Source organism: Amphiura filiformis, chromosome 13, assembly GCF_039555335.1.
Source record: "Amphiura filiformis chromosome 13, Afil_fr2py, whole genome shotgun sequence".
Lineage (NCBI taxonomy): Eukaryota > Metazoa > Echinodermata > Ophiuroidea > Amphilepidida > Amphiuridae > Amphiura > Amphiura filiformis.
Window position 1 is genome coordinate 54,241,426 of NC_092640.1, and position 18,717 is coordinate 54,260,142.

The 18,717-nt window shown below is 38.4% G+C and overlaps 1 protein-coding gene and 1 long non-coding RNA gene across 3 annotated transcripts in view; one reads left to right on the forward strand and one right to left on the reverse strand.

Annotated features, from left to right (window-relative positions):
• Positions 1–18,717, reverse strand: part of LOC140167333 (uncharacterized) — a 525,284-nt gene that overhangs the window by 181,400 nt on the left and 325,167 nt on the right. The window lies entirely within an intron of this gene.
• LOC140167331 (monocarboxylate transporter 12-like) lies at positions 821–18,356 on the forward strand. Of its 2 annotated transcripts, none has more exons than XM_072190652.1 (5): positions 821–932; positions 1,214–1,519; positions 12,563–12,703; positions 13,237–14,145; positions 17,626–18,356. In XM_072190652.1, exons 2-5 carry the CDS (start codon positions 1,330–1,332, stop codon positions 17,793–17,795), a joined length of 1,410 nt encoding a protein of 469 aa, XP_072046753.1. In that variant the 5' UTR covers positions 821–932; positions 1,214–1,329; the 3' UTR covers positions 17,796–18,356. The 2 variants fall into 2 exon arrangements, with proteins under 2 accessions (XP_072046753.1, XP_072046755.1); XM_072190654.1 differs by lacking the exon at positions 821–932 and adding an exon at positions 983–1,041.

The window sequence follows — 18,717 nt, forward strand, 5'->3', positions numbered from 1 at the left end:
ATCACTTCAGAATCAGCAGGCAATTTTGAAAGGACATTCTCAAGATTGTTGATAAACTGTGAATGCTTTTCAGGCCTGTAACAGGAACCAACAATAAAAGGTTTGCATCTTGGTAGCAAATCTCAGCTGTAATGGCCTTGGAGCTATTCCAGCTGCATGATAGAGATACTGCTTGACCCCTGATGACCCTTTGTGACACCATGACATGTTCTTGACATATCGATTTACCACGTTCAAGCCCAATTGGGCATACTTTAACATTTGACCCCATACGACCTTTGACCTCGAATATTGGGTTGATGCGTCGAAGCGCGGCGGAATGCATAGCCAGACAGACATACAGACAGACAACGCTTATGATCTTTATAGTATAGATTATTTCAATATTTCAAGAGTAAGGGGCTGTGCAATAATTATGTGTACTACCGGGATGGTGAATTCTCAAAATGGTCTGCCCAAAATCGCTTGCCCACCCTTTTGGCCATGCCAAAGTATCTTTGCCCCCCCCCTTTTTTTTGACGTGCCAAAAACCTTTGTCCTTTGCACATGTAAGATTTTGGGACACCGAATTCAAAACCATATAATGCGATGCGAGCGCTTTAGGGCGTAAAAAATGTTGATCAAAATATCTATGCTAAAAATCGCCCCCCCCCTTCGACCTGCCAAAAATCACTTGACCCCCCAATAATTCATCACCCCGGGGTACACATAATTATTGTATAATAAAAATATTGTAAATAAAATTTCACTGAAATCGCGCAGTATGGCTTTAATGTCAAGTCTGCACATACATGTACACATTATACATGACCTAGTTCATACTCTAGTGCTTTTCAATGCTGATGCTGTTTGTGAAACAATCACGTATTGGTCCGCTATACATGTATCACAAGGATCGCGTGTGTTTGTTCAACTTTGTATATAGCCTAAATGTAATGATGTGAAACGGATTTACGCCAGAATTCTTTTAATATAGGCTAACATTTTATATTGGTTTACTAGAATACATTCAGCTCCGCTTCAGTTTGTCAGTACTACCAGGTTGAGTTCAACACGAATCACCTCGTTTAATTAATATTGAATGAGTCTGGGATAAATTACGCATTATCAATAATATTGACGTGTTGGCATTTTTTTTGCAATGTTTTTAAAAATCAATATGTATGTTGTATGATATTTTAAATTATGTTTTTTTTTTGTATTTTTATCTCAGTATCGAGCGCCTCGATCTATGGAAGAGGAGCTATACGAGTAGGTCTACTAGTTTTCTGAGCGTATACAATACGGTTACGCAAATGACTGCTGGGAGCTGATCGTGCAACAACAAACATGGAATCGTCGATAGATCGAGGGTGGAGTTGGGTGGTTGTCATAGCTGTGTTTGGTACAAGTGTTCTAAGTTTTGGTTTTCTTCAGAGTACCAGTGTTTTCTTCGTTGATTGGCAGGAAGATTTAAATGCCAGTGCACAGATGATTGGCTGGTGTAGTGCGATTTCAATAGCAGGAATTGGTTTGGCCGGTAGGTATGTGTGCCCTGAGTAATTTAAAGGGGCATGGCCCGATTTAACTATATAAAGTTTTCTTCTTGATTGAATGTCCTTTACCACCAATTCCGATCTGTGAAGTTTCACACCGGTGTTTCAATTCATTTTGATATGAGAGCTAAAAATTTAATTTTCTAGCCCCATAGGAACACTGTGGATTGATTAATTGCTCGACCAAAAAGGTGCACCTTTTCATTCATAACATTCAAACTAAACATCTTTGAGCCCTGAAATTTCACAGGGTAAATGAGAAAAATAGTATCTTTCTTCTGATACCAAAATGTATACCACTTCCGGTAAAATCTGGAGTTCTGGGGATGAGGCTATTAGCGATCGTGCTACGCCCCTTTAATTTGATTTTTTTTTACAACATAAGGAGGCCTAAATCTAGAAAAAACATGTACAATAACACTAACCCAACCCGTGGTCATCGGAAGGTAAAGAAGAAACAAAAAAGGAGAGAAGATGAAGAAAGACGTCACTTGGTACCCCGGGATTCGAACCTGAGAGTTCTTTTATAAGCTAGAGAAGAAGTAATGAACATGTTCACGTAACCGCCTTCAACTCATTTGCATAGAATTGGATACCAGGATCGTATTCTGATTCGTTGAACGTCTAATTAGCATACTTTTGGATATCTCCATATTTGGTGTTACCTAATTAATTATTAATACTCGAATGTTGTTTACATAGTGACGTCATTAGAGCTGGTCACTTCGTCCAAGAGCCGACGAACGAACGTTTGTATCATCCAGAGGGCGTTGCGATACGTTAAGACGTCTCTGGATGAGCTGAAGAAAAAAACTATCAAAATACTGCGTTTTACAAAACTATAAGTACGTAAGATTCTCACCAAACTACTGCAGAGACACTGAGGACAAATGTGAGTGACATTTTTAATCATTTGGATGAAAAAAAAACCGTCAAAATAACTGTTATCTGTTGTCAGCTACATGCATGCTACGAGCTTGTTGTCGGCATAGCGTACTAGCATTGTACAGTGTATAGCGGAAGGTGACCTTGATACCATTGGTGCTGATCCGTGATCCGAGGCGCACAATATGAATAACAATATTGCCAACGTGACTGATCAAGATACGGCACGTACCGTTGTAGGTCCAATGTTCTTTAAAAACAACGATATAATCACACGTCAAGATGAAGATTTAACTGTATTGGAGGTGTGCTTAGCAGCCGAATCTGTGTCAGGCGATAATACGATACGGGGTGCTCAGCGCATCAGAAACCTATGGCGGATATATGCAATGAACGCTGAAATACGAGACAAACTCCTTGTTGAAGGAATAACGCTACGCGGTCTGTATGTTGATATACTCTCAAATAACCCATACGCCAAAAACCCCAACAATCCCACCACCAGAGTAACAGTCAGTAACGTCCCGCTGGCAGTCGACAATGAAAATATTAGGAGCAAGTTCATCAGTATGGGCTATAAGCTCACAAGTAAAGTCTATCATGATCGATGCCGTGATCCTGAAGGGCAATTGACTCGATTTGTGACTGGACGGAGATATTTTTACATGGAAAAACCACCCCAGCCATGTCCGCAGACAATCCAATTCGGACTTTTCGCGGGAAGAGTCTTCCACCGCGAACAAACTCAGTACTACCGCGAACAAACCCAACCCCCTGAACGCAATCAGTCCAGAAACGATGCTGAATCAATACAACAAAACATGGATGGTAGCTATAACGATGAAACTATAGGCCTATCAGATAGTCAGAGTATTCTCGCAGCTTTTCCGAATTCGGAAGTTCGCACCCCGGTTCGCACTTCAAATGCTTTCGCTGTGTTAGCTAATGACATTGAAAGTGATGACCAAAGTGATAGTCTGACAGCGGACACAGTTGGTAGTAGTGCTTCTGAAACAGCTGTTGATAACTCAGACTGGGATGCTGAAGAAAACAGTGATGATTCTCAGGCTGAGTCTACCTTCCTTGAAGTAGACACTCCAATGGATACATCCACACCTGAAAAACAATCAAATGATACCGAAAATAACCCAAAACCCACACCCTCTTCTCGTGAGTCTTCATTCCGGTCTACACGTTCTGGCCGAGGGCGCGGACGTACCAGAAGTGATGAAAGTCGAACATTTGGAAACAAGATCAACCGAATCACGAACTATATGGGTGGCAGCACTACGTCTTCTCCTGCTTTTGATGACGCCTCGACGAATGATGACATTGGCAAAAAGAGGTCAAGAGTGTCACCAGGACAAGGGGGACAGAAAACAAAAACACAAAAGGCTAATAAAAAGCCTGGAAAACGTTAAGTGATGTTTATCTATAAAATCAACCTTATGGATAAAGTAAAATACATTGCTTTAAACGTTAGAGGCATTAGAGATAAAACGAAAAGGCAAGCCGTTTTTAAATGGATAAGTAACCAAAAAGCAAACATCTGTTTCTTGTCCGAAACATATATCACTCGTGATATAGTTGATAATGTTAATACGGATTGGACTGGTTTCTGTTACCATTCTTATGGAATTAAGCATGCTAAGGGCGCAAGTCGTGGCGTCTCTATCCTAGTGAAAAACAATATACCGTTCACATTTCTAGCTGAAATATTGAGTGAAGATGGAAGGAAACTAATTGTTAATTGTGACATAGGTGGTACTAAATTTTCTCTGATTTCAATATATGCACCAAATAGTAAAAAGGAGAGGGTAAATTTCTTCGCTGATGTTAAACGTTGTCTTAACGATATTGAATTGCATAATATAATAATGGGTGGAGACTTTAACACAGTGGTTGATAAACATCTTGATAAAAGGAGGTCTCCCTGCGGAGACACATTCAAGTAAAGCTTTAACAAAGCATTTAATTAATCATTTTAACCTTTTTGACCCCTGGCGAACTCAAAATCCTACAAAACAACATTTTACTCATAAACAGGTCAATCCTTTAATTCTTACTAGAATTGATTTTTGGTTGATTTCTAAAAAATTACAAACTAATATTATTTCAAGTAATATCATTCCCTCTATTCGAACTGATCACAGAGCTATAACCTTTGAATTTCATGTGAAACAGATTAGTAAAGGTAAGGGCTTTTGGCGCCTAAATACTTCAATATTAGATAACAAAGAATATCAAGATGGCATCATTGAAATAATTGAAAATGTTACTAAAGAATATGCACATTCAGAGATGGAGAAAAGGTTATTGTGGGATCTCTTGAAAATAAAATTCAAAGAATTTTCCATTAAATTTTCGTGTAAGCTATCACGTGAAAGAATGAGCGAAGTGACATGGCTTCAGACCCAACTGGAGGTGTTTGAAAAGGAAGTTGATCAAAATGATAAAGATGCCAATTTAAATATACGATATGAAGAAATTAAAAATAAGTTAGAATCTCATTATAATTATGAAGCAAAAGGTGCTCAAGTGCGATCTAGAGCTGAATGGATTGAAAAGGAGAAAAATCTACCAAGTATTTCCTTGGGTTAGAGCAGAGTAATGGAAAAAAGAATGCAATAGACTCATTACTTATAGAGGGCAAAGAAGTTGATACAACTAATGATGTATTAAAAGAATGTGTAAGATTTTACAAATGCCTCTATACCACGAGAGATATTGAAGATGGAAAAATCAATGAGTATCTAAAAAGCACCATCCTAGATTCAATTGTTTCGAATGAAGACAAGATAATTTGTGATAAAGAACTGACGCTGGAAGAATTATACTTGACAGCTAAGTCAATGAAAACAAACAAAGCTCCTGGACCTGACGGTCTTCCAATTGAGTTTTACTTAACTTTCTGGAATTACATAGCAAAACCTATGCATGACTCTTTTGCAGAATCCTTTATAAAGGGGGAGCTTTCTGTTACTCAAAAGCGAGCAATTATTAGACTCATTTACAAAAAAGATGATAAAAAACTTTTGAAAAACTGGCGTCCTATAAGTCTTCTGAATACTGATTATAAAATGTTAACGTCTGCTCTTGCTAAAAGACTTCAACATATTCTACCAAAAATAATAAATTCAGATCAATCTGCATATATTAAAGGGAGATTCATAGGACAGAACATTAGATTAGTCAATGATATCATTGAGCTGTCTCAGGAACAAAATACCAGTGGAGCTATATTATTTTTAGACTTTGAAAAGGCTTTCGATAGCCTAGAAAGAAATTTCATGTTTGCAGTATTGGAAAAAATTAATTTTGGCTCTAATTTCGTAAACATGGTTAAGTGTATATATAGAAGGTGCTTTAGTTGCGTTACAAATAAAGGTTGGAACTCTGAATACTTCAATATCTCGCGTGGTATTCGTCAAGGTTGTGCCTTATCCGCACTCCTTTTCGTCATTTCGGTGGAGTGTTTAGCATGTAATATAAGACATAATAAAAATATTCAAGGTTTCCAATTATCTGAAGACAAAATACTCTCCAGTCTAGTAGACTTTGTCACAGAGGTAAAAATTAGTCAGGTTGCAGATGATACCACCATTTTTACAAAAGATGCTCATTCGACTTTAGAAGCTATCCGTAAAGTAAATCGTTTTTCTAAAGTTTCTGGGCTTCAATTAAATATGACAAAAACTGAAGGTATCTTGTTGAAGGATGACCCAGTTCAAACAGAAATGGTGCAAATTATGGATTGTCTGGCCCTGTCAAATCCCTTGGTATATACTTTGGACTTGACAAACTGGAAATTCAAAAACTAAATTGGGAATCAAAGCTAGATAAATTAAGAAGGTTGCTCTCAGTATGGAGAAAAAGAGACCTGACATTATATGGTAAATCAGTTGTACTAAAATCACTGGCCTTATCGAAACTATACTATAATATGAATGTGATTGTAACACCTGAGTATATAATAAAGAAAGTTGAATTAGAAATATTTAACTTTTATGGAATGGTAAGAAAGATAAGATAAAAAGAACATGTATGATTGGAGACTATGCTGAAGGAGGTTTGAGAATACCCGATATAAGATCACAACACGAAGTATTATATTGTAATTGGGTTAAACGACTTACCGACAGTGAATACGCGAAATGGAAAATTATTCCACTCTATTACCTTAATCATTTTGGAAATGGATTGTTGATATTTAAAATGAACTTTGAGACCTCGTGTCTGTTTCCTATATTGAAATCGAAACATGTCTCAGAATTTTATAAAAACGTAGTTGAATGTTGGCATAAATCACACACTGTATATACTCAACCAATTTCTGTAGAAGACATCAAAAAGGAAATTATTTGGGGCAATAAATACATAATATGTGACAGGTTCTGTCTATTTATTAAACATTGGATAGATAGTGGAATTGTGTACATTAATGATATTTGTAATTCAAAAGGTCTCTTAACACCCAATTCAATAAAGCAGAAGTTGACTAAAAAGAACAACTTTCTGTGTGAATATAAGTTAATATTGCAAAGCCTTCCTAGAAGATGGAAGACGACTCTTAAGACAGGTGGAAATAGAAATGTTGTCATTGATAACAATTCATTATTCTGGAATACAAACTGGTATTCATGTCAAAACATTAGTAAGATATCTTCTAAGATAGTATATTATTTTCTTGTTAAAAACAAAGTAACCAGATGCTATTGTGAACAATTTTGGAATTCATTGTTTAAACAAGAAAAGATTGGTCAACAATTTGGCTAAGCCAAACAAAAATATTACTGATAATTCCAAAATGGCTGAATTTAATTATAAAATTTTGCACCAAATTCTACCTTCCGGGAAGCTGTTTAAAAGATGGCATCTAGTTAACTCAGATCTCTGTATACTATGTGAATCAGTAGACGACTATGAGCATATGTTTATTACATGCATGCATGTTAAAAACTTTTGGCCCAAAATAACCAACCTTGTCCAAAAGACATTCAATTTGATTTTGGACATAAATTTTGAAACTATAATAATTGGAAACCAATCAATTACGAATAATGATACACTACTCAAGTTTATTAACATGGTCTTGACCATAGCAAAATACACAATATTTAAATCGTGGTGTAAGAATAAATTAGATAAAAATCTGTTCAAAAACGTTAACATATTTATGTACTTTCTGGCAGATCTAAAACGTCATCTTGAAGTGGAGATCTGTCGGAGAGGTTGCTACATAAACATGTTAAAACAATTAATAAACTGCATATAATACAAAAATCAGCTTCAAAAAAGGTTACTGATACCCCTGGAATAAAATAAAAAGAAAATCATACTCGTAGACATGATAGTCAGAAGTAACAGATCTGTATCAATAAAAAAAAATGGTAATGTTATCATGATCATGCTATTCTATGTTAAAAGCTTTAAATACTACATGTACAATGAAAATCTATCTACCAACAAAATAAATAAATTAAAAGTGAAACATTGAAAATATATTGTATGGATATACAAACTATCAAGTAAAACATGTATATAGATTAGCATACGCTATAAAAATGACAGTGTAACAAGATATCCTTTTTGATTTTAGGGAAGAAGGTGAAAGACCATAAGACCCTGCACTTTTCTTAGCTAAAATCATTTGGAAGATGCAATGATCATACACGTTTATAAAATAAGTTGTCAATTAATTGTAAAAAACCTTAAAGTCTTATTCTACTGTATGAAGTGTTATAAAGTGATTCTCCTATTGTATTGAAGTGAAGTAATCTAAGAGCAGGGGTCTGGTGGTTCATCTTGATGTACTTTTCCCCCACCAGTCCCAAGTACAGGAATAAAACACACTGAAAAAAAAAAAAAAAAAAAAAAAAAAAAAAAAAAACGTTTGTAGTTTTCTTTCCATTAGTGTTATATTGTGAAATACCATATACCTGATGTGTTAGTCCAGTATGATAAGAAAATATTTCTGGCGATCGGACCCCATGTTCACATTGGCTAAATAAGCTGTATTTTCGCTGGAAAGGGGCCGAGTCATGTCCGCCATTTTTTTCGCAAAAGGCATGTTCTTTCTCCTGGAAACCCGGAGGTGACAGCACCAGAACAAATGACGTCATTTCTGGATTTCAGCCGGGACTGTTACGTTCACAGCCATGCACCAGTATACGCATAACCGGATCTAGTTTTTCTAAAGTAAAACATCTTTGCGTTAGCGGTACCGGTGTCACGTGATCGATCATGTGATATCAATCCATGTGACTCAAGAAGCCTTCCGTAGTTCTTAGAAAGGTGGTGGCGGCCTCTATCTTGGTTACGGTCTAGGTTGTTGGTGGCTATGTAAATTGACTCCTTCACCCTCTCTTATACCATCTTTGATCTGTGTCCAGTATATTGACCTCCTTGGGTCAAAAGAATGTAAGGGGCATTCGGTGAGAGCAAAATGTAAAACATATGGGGTCATTAGGTGAGAACATGACAAACATGATTCGACCTTTGCAGTACTTAGACCTGGTTAACAGGAAACTATTCCAGCAAAATCAATCGATAAAGTCTAGTCTATCCTCCACATTGAATGATGGACGGCACTTATGCCCAAATATGGCACTTGCCAATCAATAATCACCCACTTGAAATCCCCTGACTCGCTGCACTGACCAAAGTTATGGACAGATATGGGAGCTGTTTTTTGCTGTTATCTGTCATTTACAATCAGGGAGGTACGAACATTTGCAGACGCCCACATACTCAGTTTTTAGCTTACATGTAATGTATACATTATTTTGATTGACATCAAGTACAAAAATATCCGTCAAGCATGTCAAGTGGTTTAGCTTAAATGCCCTTCCTTTTAGAACCATAAGAAAGGACACACACAAAATGACACGGTCAGCTCATAGGAGATATATCAAAGATTACTGCCTTGAATCCAAGAAGCAGTTTTGGTCTTTTATGAAAAGTCTTCGTAAAGACTCTTCAGGTATACCAGCTCTGAAAGAGCATGGGTTACTGGTTTCAGATAACACCAGAAAGGCTGAACTTTTAAATGACCAGTTCAGTTCGGTGTTTACCACCGAGGACAGTTCATCCATGCCGCATCTTAAACCATGTACTCTCCCTCCTATTCCTGAAATTGTCATCTCTAAAGCAGGAATTGAGAAATTGCTCTCAAATCTCCAGCCAAATAAGGCCCCTGGCCCTGACGGGATACCGCCACGCATCCTGAAAGATTGTGCACCTGAGATCGCACCTATGTTGACTGTAATTTTTCAAAAATCAATTGATACAAGCCAGCTCCCTGGGGACTGGAAACTGGCGAATGTTACCCCTATATATAAGAAGGGGGAGCGCACAAAGCCTGGAAATTACAGGCCTGTGTCGCTCACATCAGTGTGTTCGAAAGTTCTTTAACATGTCATACATTCTCACATAATGAATTACTTTGATAAGCATCATATATTAACTGACCAACAACACGGTTTCAGACAAAAGCACTAATGTGAGACTCAATCAATTCAAACTATACATGATCTCAGTTTATCACACAATAATCGTGTTCAAACAGATGCCGTCATAATGGATTTTTCGAAGGCATTTGATGTCGTTCCGCACAACAGATTGTTACTCAAATTATCCCATTATGGCATAAGTGGTAAGCTAAACATGTGGTTATCTGCCTTTCTTACTGGACGTAGACAGCGAGTCATTGTGGGTGGGGAACATTCTAAATGGGTCAGTGTTGAGTCCGGGGTACCCCAGGGCACTGTTTTAGGCCCGCTGATGTTCCTTGCCTATATCAATGACTTGCCTGATGAACTCCAGTGTACCACCCGCTTATTTGCGGATGATTGTATTATTTATAAATCCATACACTCACAAACTGATTCTATGTCATTGCAAGAAGACCTCAACACATTGTCTTCTTGGCAAAAGAAATGAAAAATGTCTTTCAATATTGCAAAATGTTATGTGCTACGCATACCGGCTTCAAAGTCAAGCTTAGTTACTCAGTACGCTCTCGGGGCTCAGTACTTCAAGAGACTTCATCTCACACATACTTAGGCGTGGATATCACCCAGGATCTAAAATGGAATACCCACATTGACAGAACTGTAAACTCCGCAAATAAAACTTTAGGGTTTATACGCAGGAACCTTAGTTCATGCACCAAAAACACCAAGGTAGCTGCCTATAAGGCACTTGTGAGACCCACCCTAGAATATTGTTCTGGGGTCTGGGACCCGCACACCGCTGAGCAGATAAAGAAGGTTGGCAAGATACAAAGACGTGCAGCGCGTATGGTTTCCAATAATTACGATTGGAAATCTAGTGTGTCGGACATGATGAAGGAACTTGATTGGGAGATGCTGTCGACACGCAGGAAGATTCAACGCTTATCCATCTTGCACAAATCATTAGGGGGCCACCTGGCACTGCCAGTTCACTCGTATTTGTTACCGGCTCAACGGCTTACTCGGCGATCTAATACACGATCATTCACCCAGCACCAAACACGCACCGACATTTACAAGTTCTCATATGTGCCGAGAACTGTGAGAGACTGGAATGACCTCCCACACAACATAACTGAAATCACCAGCACTGAACAATTCAAGGAAGCACTACACAGCTACTTCAAAGCAAAGGAAAGCAACATAAGAGACTAAGAAAATCACACGCATGCGCAAATTCCTGCTTGCCTTATTCCACTTGGGACGTTAAGCAGTATCCGAGAAGAAGAAGAAGAAGGAAGAGAGCGGTCTACAAGAGAGTGATAGTCACTAAAAGTTGCATTCGATTTACACAGGGAATTTTGCAGGCCATGCCGTGCCCTATTTGCTAAAACACCAAAGTGCGAATATTTCCAAACATCTAAATTAGCTAAAAATTTAGGACATGTTACAAAACTATATTTCCTAGAATTTCAGAGAGTACAATAAATATTTTTTCACACAGTGACGTTAACTAGGAAATGCCCTATACCTCTAACATACACTGTTTGTAGAGGTCACACCTCATTGGTGAGAGCACTGTGTATTGTGTATAGGAATATGAACAGTAACTGCAGTATGACCTTTTTTAATGGAATCTTTGGGTCACAGTGAGAGCCGAAACAGTGCCACAGAAGCCTCGAATATCGAATTTCTAGTTCTAAATGGCTTCAAATTTCTTTGTTTTTATCTTCAAAATAAGTAACAAAATCAGTGATAAAGGAAAGTTGCTGTTCAAATTGACCTTGTAAGGGGCTTTTGGTGACAGATCAACTGGAAAAGTAAGGGGTCTTCGGTGACAGAGCATGTGTTTGTAAAACAATATGGGGTCTTCGGGTGACAGCCCTACATACGCGTCACCCCCAAAGTGGGAGTGCCCCCGGGATATGGCCATTGCACCGACTAGTATTTCTTTTCTTTTGTACTGTGTTCTGAACATCGCGTACGCGTTTAACTAATATTTCCATCGTAATAATTAAATGACGATTCCTGCGTTTTATTTGAAATGTCCGATTTTGACAGCACTACAGCACATAGAGTCTTGAATTTTGCAGGGTATCTTGGTTTAATACAGCACTATAATTGTGTAAAAACAGAATTTTGAAAAATATTGAGGGCGTCCTCCGGCGGCAAATATTACAATATGGCTTTAATAATACTTGTCAATGAATATGAAAATAAATACGGGGTCTTAAGGTGACATTTGTGAATGACATTGGGGTCTTTGGATGACAAGAGCATAGGTTTGAAAACACAAGGGTGACAGCTATGCTGCAAAAAGGGTCCTATAACAGCAAAACATACGTGTCATCCCCAATAATTTAAAACGTACACGCCCTACACACATAGGTATGGGTTTATACAGTGTGTTTCAATGAAACAAACCCTGGATGCTAAATTATAACTCCAAAAGTACATATTGGAGTTATGGAGTTATTACAAAATAAAGGTGTCCGGTAACGTTATTGGAACAAACTGTAGAAGAGCATACTAGTTTGAAATAACCCCAAATAACTGTTAAAAATAATGAGCATAATTAAGTATGAGAAATGCCAACATCTGAAGTTATGAATTTAAGGGTTTCTGCTATTAAATCATGGAATGGTCAAAATAGTAATGCAATTTATTTTTGTTTTCTTTAATTTCTAGGTTTGGTATCTAGTGTAATAAGTTCCTATGTTAGTTGTCGATGGCAAGCCTTCATTGGAGGATTAATTACAACTACTGCACTGGCATGTTCAAACTGGGTTACACATGTGCTTCATCTGCATGCTATCATGTGCTTCATAGGTAAGAGCATAATAATTAGACTTTCCTTCTTATCTTCATTATCCTTAACATTAACATAATTAGAAATGGACAAATTCTGTGCATATCATTATCCTTGTCTTTAACATAATTAGAAATGGACAAATTCTTTGCATTTTCAACAATGTATCCACGCAAAATCTGGCTAAATACGCGACCTCACTTCGATACAGGTGAGTGGTTTTGAATAGATCGACATGCGTCCGATACCTACGTTTGGAATTATTGCAATCTCTCTACTGTAGATGATGCAGTTTGTTCAGCAGGATCTTATACTAATATTGGGTTGTCCTGCGTCAAACAAGAAGATCTTCTTGCTTGTCGTCATCTACACATGTAACGTCATCAGTGGTGTCTCAACATGACTAGCAATAACAAATCTTCTGAGCAATAACATCCGCTGAAGACGCCGGTTGAGCCGGTGAAAGCGCTCCGTTGAGTGTATCAAATTTGAGTAGCGTAGAAGTTTCATTTTGCTTTCAACTTTATGTTTGTTATTATTTTTTCTCCATTAGGTTTCGGGACAGGAATTGCTTACATCAATTGCTTTGTTATCGTTGGTTTTTACTTTAACAAAAAACTTGGTCTTGCCAATGGACTTGGTTCCTGTGGCTCAGGAATGGGTATTCTAATCTTATCACCATTAATACGATACTTAAACGATGAATATTCATGGCGAGGCGCCATGTTGATTTGCAGTGGCATTCTGGGTAACTTATGTGTTTTTGCTGCGTTATTTCGAATGAGTAAAGCGGAAAAGAAAAGCATGCTGGGATTCCGTCCGGAAATTGTATGGGAAAGTGAAAACAAAGAAGACAGCATGAGCAATGACGAAATTGGAAATGACAGATCCAAACGCCGTATTAAGTCTGAAATGACGCAACTGTCAAGAAAACCATCAAAACGTCGCCACTCTGTGGCTCAAAATGTTCGAAGACATTCTTCCGCATTTGTGAAGTCGTACACAAGCGTTCTCTCCATCAGGTTTGTAATGATTTGCCTCGTGTACTCATTCTTTGTAGGTTTCGGCTATTTTGCATCAATTATGTTCTTCGTCTCCAATGCTGTTAACCTTGGCGTGTCAAAGAGGGACGCCGCATTTCTATTCTCTATTGTTGGAATCGGTGGTGCAATAGGACGTCTTGGGCAGGGACCAATCCTTGACAAAAAGAGCATGACTCCTTTTCAATTTGCAAGTCTTATGTTAGGTATCTCAGGTACATCGTGTCTTCTAGGATCTCTCGCCAGATCCTATCCGGCTCTTGCGATATTTTCAGCGACTCTAGGGTTCTCAACGTCAGCTGGAAATGTGGTTTTCCCATTGATGGTGAGAGCAGTAGTTGGAGTAAACCACGTGAAGAAGATATTTGGTGTTGGGATTATCATAGGACAGTGTGGTGCCATTATTTCATTGCCGTTGATAGGTACGTATATAGAAAGAACCTTTGTAAGTGTTTACAAGCATGCATCCACAACACATATTGTGCCATAAACTGTACGCCATACTTCGAAAAAGCTAATTTTATGCCAAATCCAACAATAACTATTATGACATTTAAGGGAAAAGCACGTGTAGAGTTGTCAAGCCTTTGTCAGAAGTGGCTCAGTGCTATCTGCTTGGATGTCAACTTGAAACTTATGGCCCGTTACGGATTCCTGTCGCAAGTTTAGGGCCTTGGTTAGAAGTGGCTCAAATGCTGATGAAGTCCGAAAGATTTCTATTGAAATTTTGACAATCCTACAAGTGTGACGGCGTAGCCATTGAAACCTATGGTGTGTTAAGTTTTCCCGTTTTACGTGTAGAGTTTTCAAGCCTTGGAAGGGAGTGGTTCAGTGAAGTCGAAATCACTTATGATACAAAATTGACCACCGTACACGTAGGATGACGTAACCATTGAAACTTTGGATCTGGTACGGATTCCCGTCGCACGTTGTTAAGCCTTAAGCCAAATAAAGTATACAATTTGAGAAATGTCATCAGATTAAAAGGTATGAGGCATTTGGTCAAAATTCTATAGTTGATTGCTGAATCAACATCTTGTCTTCCCACAACCATGACAACTATAAAATTACCGGTGTGTGACCATTAGCAAGGACTCATCGGCTATTATTGTGTGGCGACTAAAATGCAGTTGCGAGAAGTCAATTAAAAACAAAACAACAAGAATATCACATGCTTGGCCACTTTCTTTACAGTAATTGACAGTCTTAGTCTTCCACATGACCACCAGGGAATGACCATCATTCCTCTATCTTCAGATATCAGCTCTCCTCAACCTGGCATTCACACCAAGGCAGTTAAGCGAATGCCCTGGTGCCGTGTGTCATTACCGCTCATGCACTGATTAACCACACGATAACAAATTTCGGAAAGCACCGTAAGAAAACTTGGCAAGTGGTGGCAAGAAAGTTTCGCACCACGTACGTCAAAGTTCAGTTTTCAAAGGGCGAACTGTTGTTATGAAAATCAAAACGACTGGTAAACAGATCTACTAAATGACCTCAAAAGGTCAAATCTTCTCATTTCGTCTGTGAAAAATAAAATGACGAAATTGCAACAGTGACTGTCACCCTTACGAGTTAAAATACAGCTTATTTAGCCAGTATCAACATGGTGTCCTCGGTTTGAATATTTTCCTAACATATTGGACTAACTCCACAGCTATATGGTTTTTCACAATATGACAGTAATGAAAAAAACCTGAAATTGTTCGTCATTTTTCGGCACAAAAAATTTTGGCAAAAAATGACGTCACGGACATAAACAACAATCTCCTAATTAGCATATGGTCGCCATTCCTCCAGCTAGCTCGTCCTGTGATTGGTCCTTTAGTTATCTAGTTATTATTCTATATCGCTGATTCACACCACGTCTTATGTGAGGTCTGTCTTGCTTGGATGTCAACTTGTGTAATTATGATGTGTCTCTGTAGTTCCCCAAGGTCTGCAGGAGGACTTGTCAAATACTTCAAGAATCGAGAGTAAAGATAAGGAGATCTTAGGGACCATTCTACTTGGTGCTTTAAAGCAATCACACGATTGCCAAACAATTCTGTAAGCCGTTCTGTGAATTACTGTAAAGAAAGTGGCGAAACTGTGGTTTTCATGTTATTTTAATTGATTTCACGCAACTGCATTTTTACACGGCTCATAAAAATAGCCACTGAGTGCTTATAAATGATCACACGCTAGTGATTTTACAGTTGTGGAAGGACAAGCTATTGAGGGTTGGTAAACCGGCTGCTTATAAAGTTGTAGGCACAAGAGGCATTTCCATCAGTCCGGCAAGGCCCGCAGAGCTGGCAAAGTATTTGCTCGCGGGCAACTCAACCCAAACCTCCACGTGGTGTCGGATGGATAACACAAACTTGGGCTCTGGGGAACAGGCTGTGATTACGTGGAAGTCAAGCTAGCGGAGGATCATGCAAAGTATTATGCCAACGTTTTAGCCCTTCCTCGGCTGACTCAGCCTGGTGTGGCTCTGAAGAGACACCGTTTGGTTTTTTACCACGTAGACAAGAAACAAATTTGGATTCATCGTACGAGCATATACAGCAGGAGATATACAACGAGCTAGGCATGAAGAAGATAGAAATAACTAAGATTCAGTATTGTGACTGAATGGAGATATACAGGTGCAACTTGACAAAGGAGTGAGTACTGGCGCAAATAACCTCAGTAGTTGAAAGCGCCATACAAATCAACCAAAAAAAAAAAAAAAAAAAAAAAGCATTTCCATCAGTCCTCCTGTTCCTAATAACCTCTGTAGTTTCCAACGTTTACGAAGATTGCAAGTCAATCGCGTACCACCTGTTACGGCTTTGCCTTGCGGTAGACATGGTAGAGTTAACACAAACAGACGGGGGCTCAGGGAGCAATATTCTGTGACCTGAAAGGCTGTGGGAGCTGTTTGAAAAGTTACAGAGTATTGTTAGGTGTATGACATCTTCAAGAACTGTGGGGTAGAAGAGGATATGGAAACTGGAAAACTGACTACAATTCACCTATGTACTTATAATGAGAGAACGTTGAAAGATGAAGAAACGCTGGAAAACCTAATTGAAGATCTAGAGGGTTTCAAGTGGAATGTTCTTGGTCTGGCAGAAACAAGACGGGAAGGCGAAGGACTAATACAACTAAAGGGAGGCACATGGCTTTTCAACCATGGCAAAACAGAGGACAATGTAAATGCAAGAAGGGTGGGTTTCCTCATCCACCCTAATATTCAAAAATTGTTTTAACCAATTGCTAATCCTGTTACATCATCACCTCTACGCCGAATTAATATTGATTAGCCTTTCAATGTGCAGTATTTTCATTATTTCTTTGTGTGTACATGATATCTAATATTTTTAATGTATTTAAGGATCAATGAATTATCTATGGACATGTATAGTGGTAAAGGTCAATGTTGCTCTTGACTCCCGCCTTGAAAGGGAGACAAAATGGTCGAAAAACGTTATGATCTAGTTGAGGTCTTAAGATAGAAAAAGAATGTTGTGCAAGTTCAGAATGAAAATATTAAATATTAACATATCCTATTGGACAAGCTTGGACAGACAGATGTTTACGATGTTACACAGGTAATCCTATTGCATCTGTGTTATTAATAGAGGTTATCCACTTTAATCATGCGTGCCTTCTAACAAAAGGCGCTGATTCCCGTAGTATTCCTCATTCAAACCAATTCAATGTACGACCTCGGAGTTACCTTCGTGACTTTGGCGGGCTATTTTGAAGCAGTCATGGTTGCTCATGCAGGTACTTCTTTTGAAAGTCCTAAACAAGGTATAGCAGTCGCTGATAGGATATGCAACTTATAGAACACGGATAACCTCTATAAGCCTTCCTTATCTGCTTATTGAAAAATGTTTTTCTTTTTCATTTTGCCTTCTTCTTTATAGGTCGTTTATATGACACAACAGGTGAGTATGCAATGGCATTCTACATATCTGGTGGTGTTATGCTGTTAAACAGTATTATCGCATTATTGGACCCAGTATGGATCAAATTGGATAGAAGAAGACTTGGAACTAATGAACGTGATGTGTACGATGAACAAGAATTAGGATGATTCAAAATTTGATTTCGCAGGAAAATTGAATGGGAACATTTCACTTTATTTTGATAAAAGGGATTCAGGGAAACCTACCGCAGTGGTAATTTCAAGAAAAAAACCTGTAAATAGTAAAATAAACGACATTTTGTGAGCGTTTCGTTTAGCGTATCTGGATCTTGAGTTTTGCGCACGCGTTGCATTATGGGATTGAGCCAAGGCAAATTTCGGTGTCGATTTGACAGCTGTGGTGACAACTCGCGATACACGTAAACATTGACATGTGGACCGTACAGCGAATTACGCCGTACTAATTATAGGGGCCTATTCAGTTTCTTTTGAAAAGATAAATGATTTCATCTAAATATATTACGTGTTTTTAAATCTCCCACTATAAAATTAAAATAAGAACAGCTTTACATGAAGAACCATGCATTGCACGTACATGTAAAAGGCAGTAAGCTTATATGATACAATTTTCCTCAGTACATGACTATTACGTGTAGTCAGTGGCAGCACCAGGACTTTTTTCGGGATGGGGACTTGGGGAAGGGAAATCAAACAATTTTGCATGAAAGTTGCAGCAAAAATTGGAAATGTGTGTGATTTGTGGGGTTAAGTTGCCTCAGAAATGGGCGTGGGGTGGGGGTGGCAAGAAATATAGTTGGGGAACCCCCCCCCCCCGCAGCGCCACAACTGGGTATAGTAGACATGATGCAGTCATGTCTACAGTAGAATCATCTCGACCTTTGCAGGACTTAACCCCATTAAAAGCTATTAAACCAAGATAACACTCATTGAAACAGCTCAACTGATTAAATCGGATCTTCTCTGGTTGTGCACAAGTGACTGTTTTCATGTGCGATATCGCAATAAAGCTGGTATTCATAGCTTCAGTTGGGTAACCGATTATAAAGGAAACGAAAGGAAACAATGTTAT

Bases quoted from the DNA above. Each gene is read 5' to 3' on its own strand.
- LOC140167331 (XM_072190652.1), top strand. From the start codon at position 1,330: ATGGAATCGTCGATAGATCGAGGGTGGAGTTGGGTGGTTGTCATAGCT. The intron at 1,520-12,562 runs GTAGGTATGTGT...TTTAATTTCTAG, and splicing joins AGCAGGAATTGGTTTGGCCG to GTTTGGTATCTAGTGTAATA. The intron at 12,704-13,236 runs GTAAGAGCATAA...TTTCTCCATTAG, and splicing joins TGCTATCATGTGCTTCATAG to GTTTCGGGACAGGAATTGCT.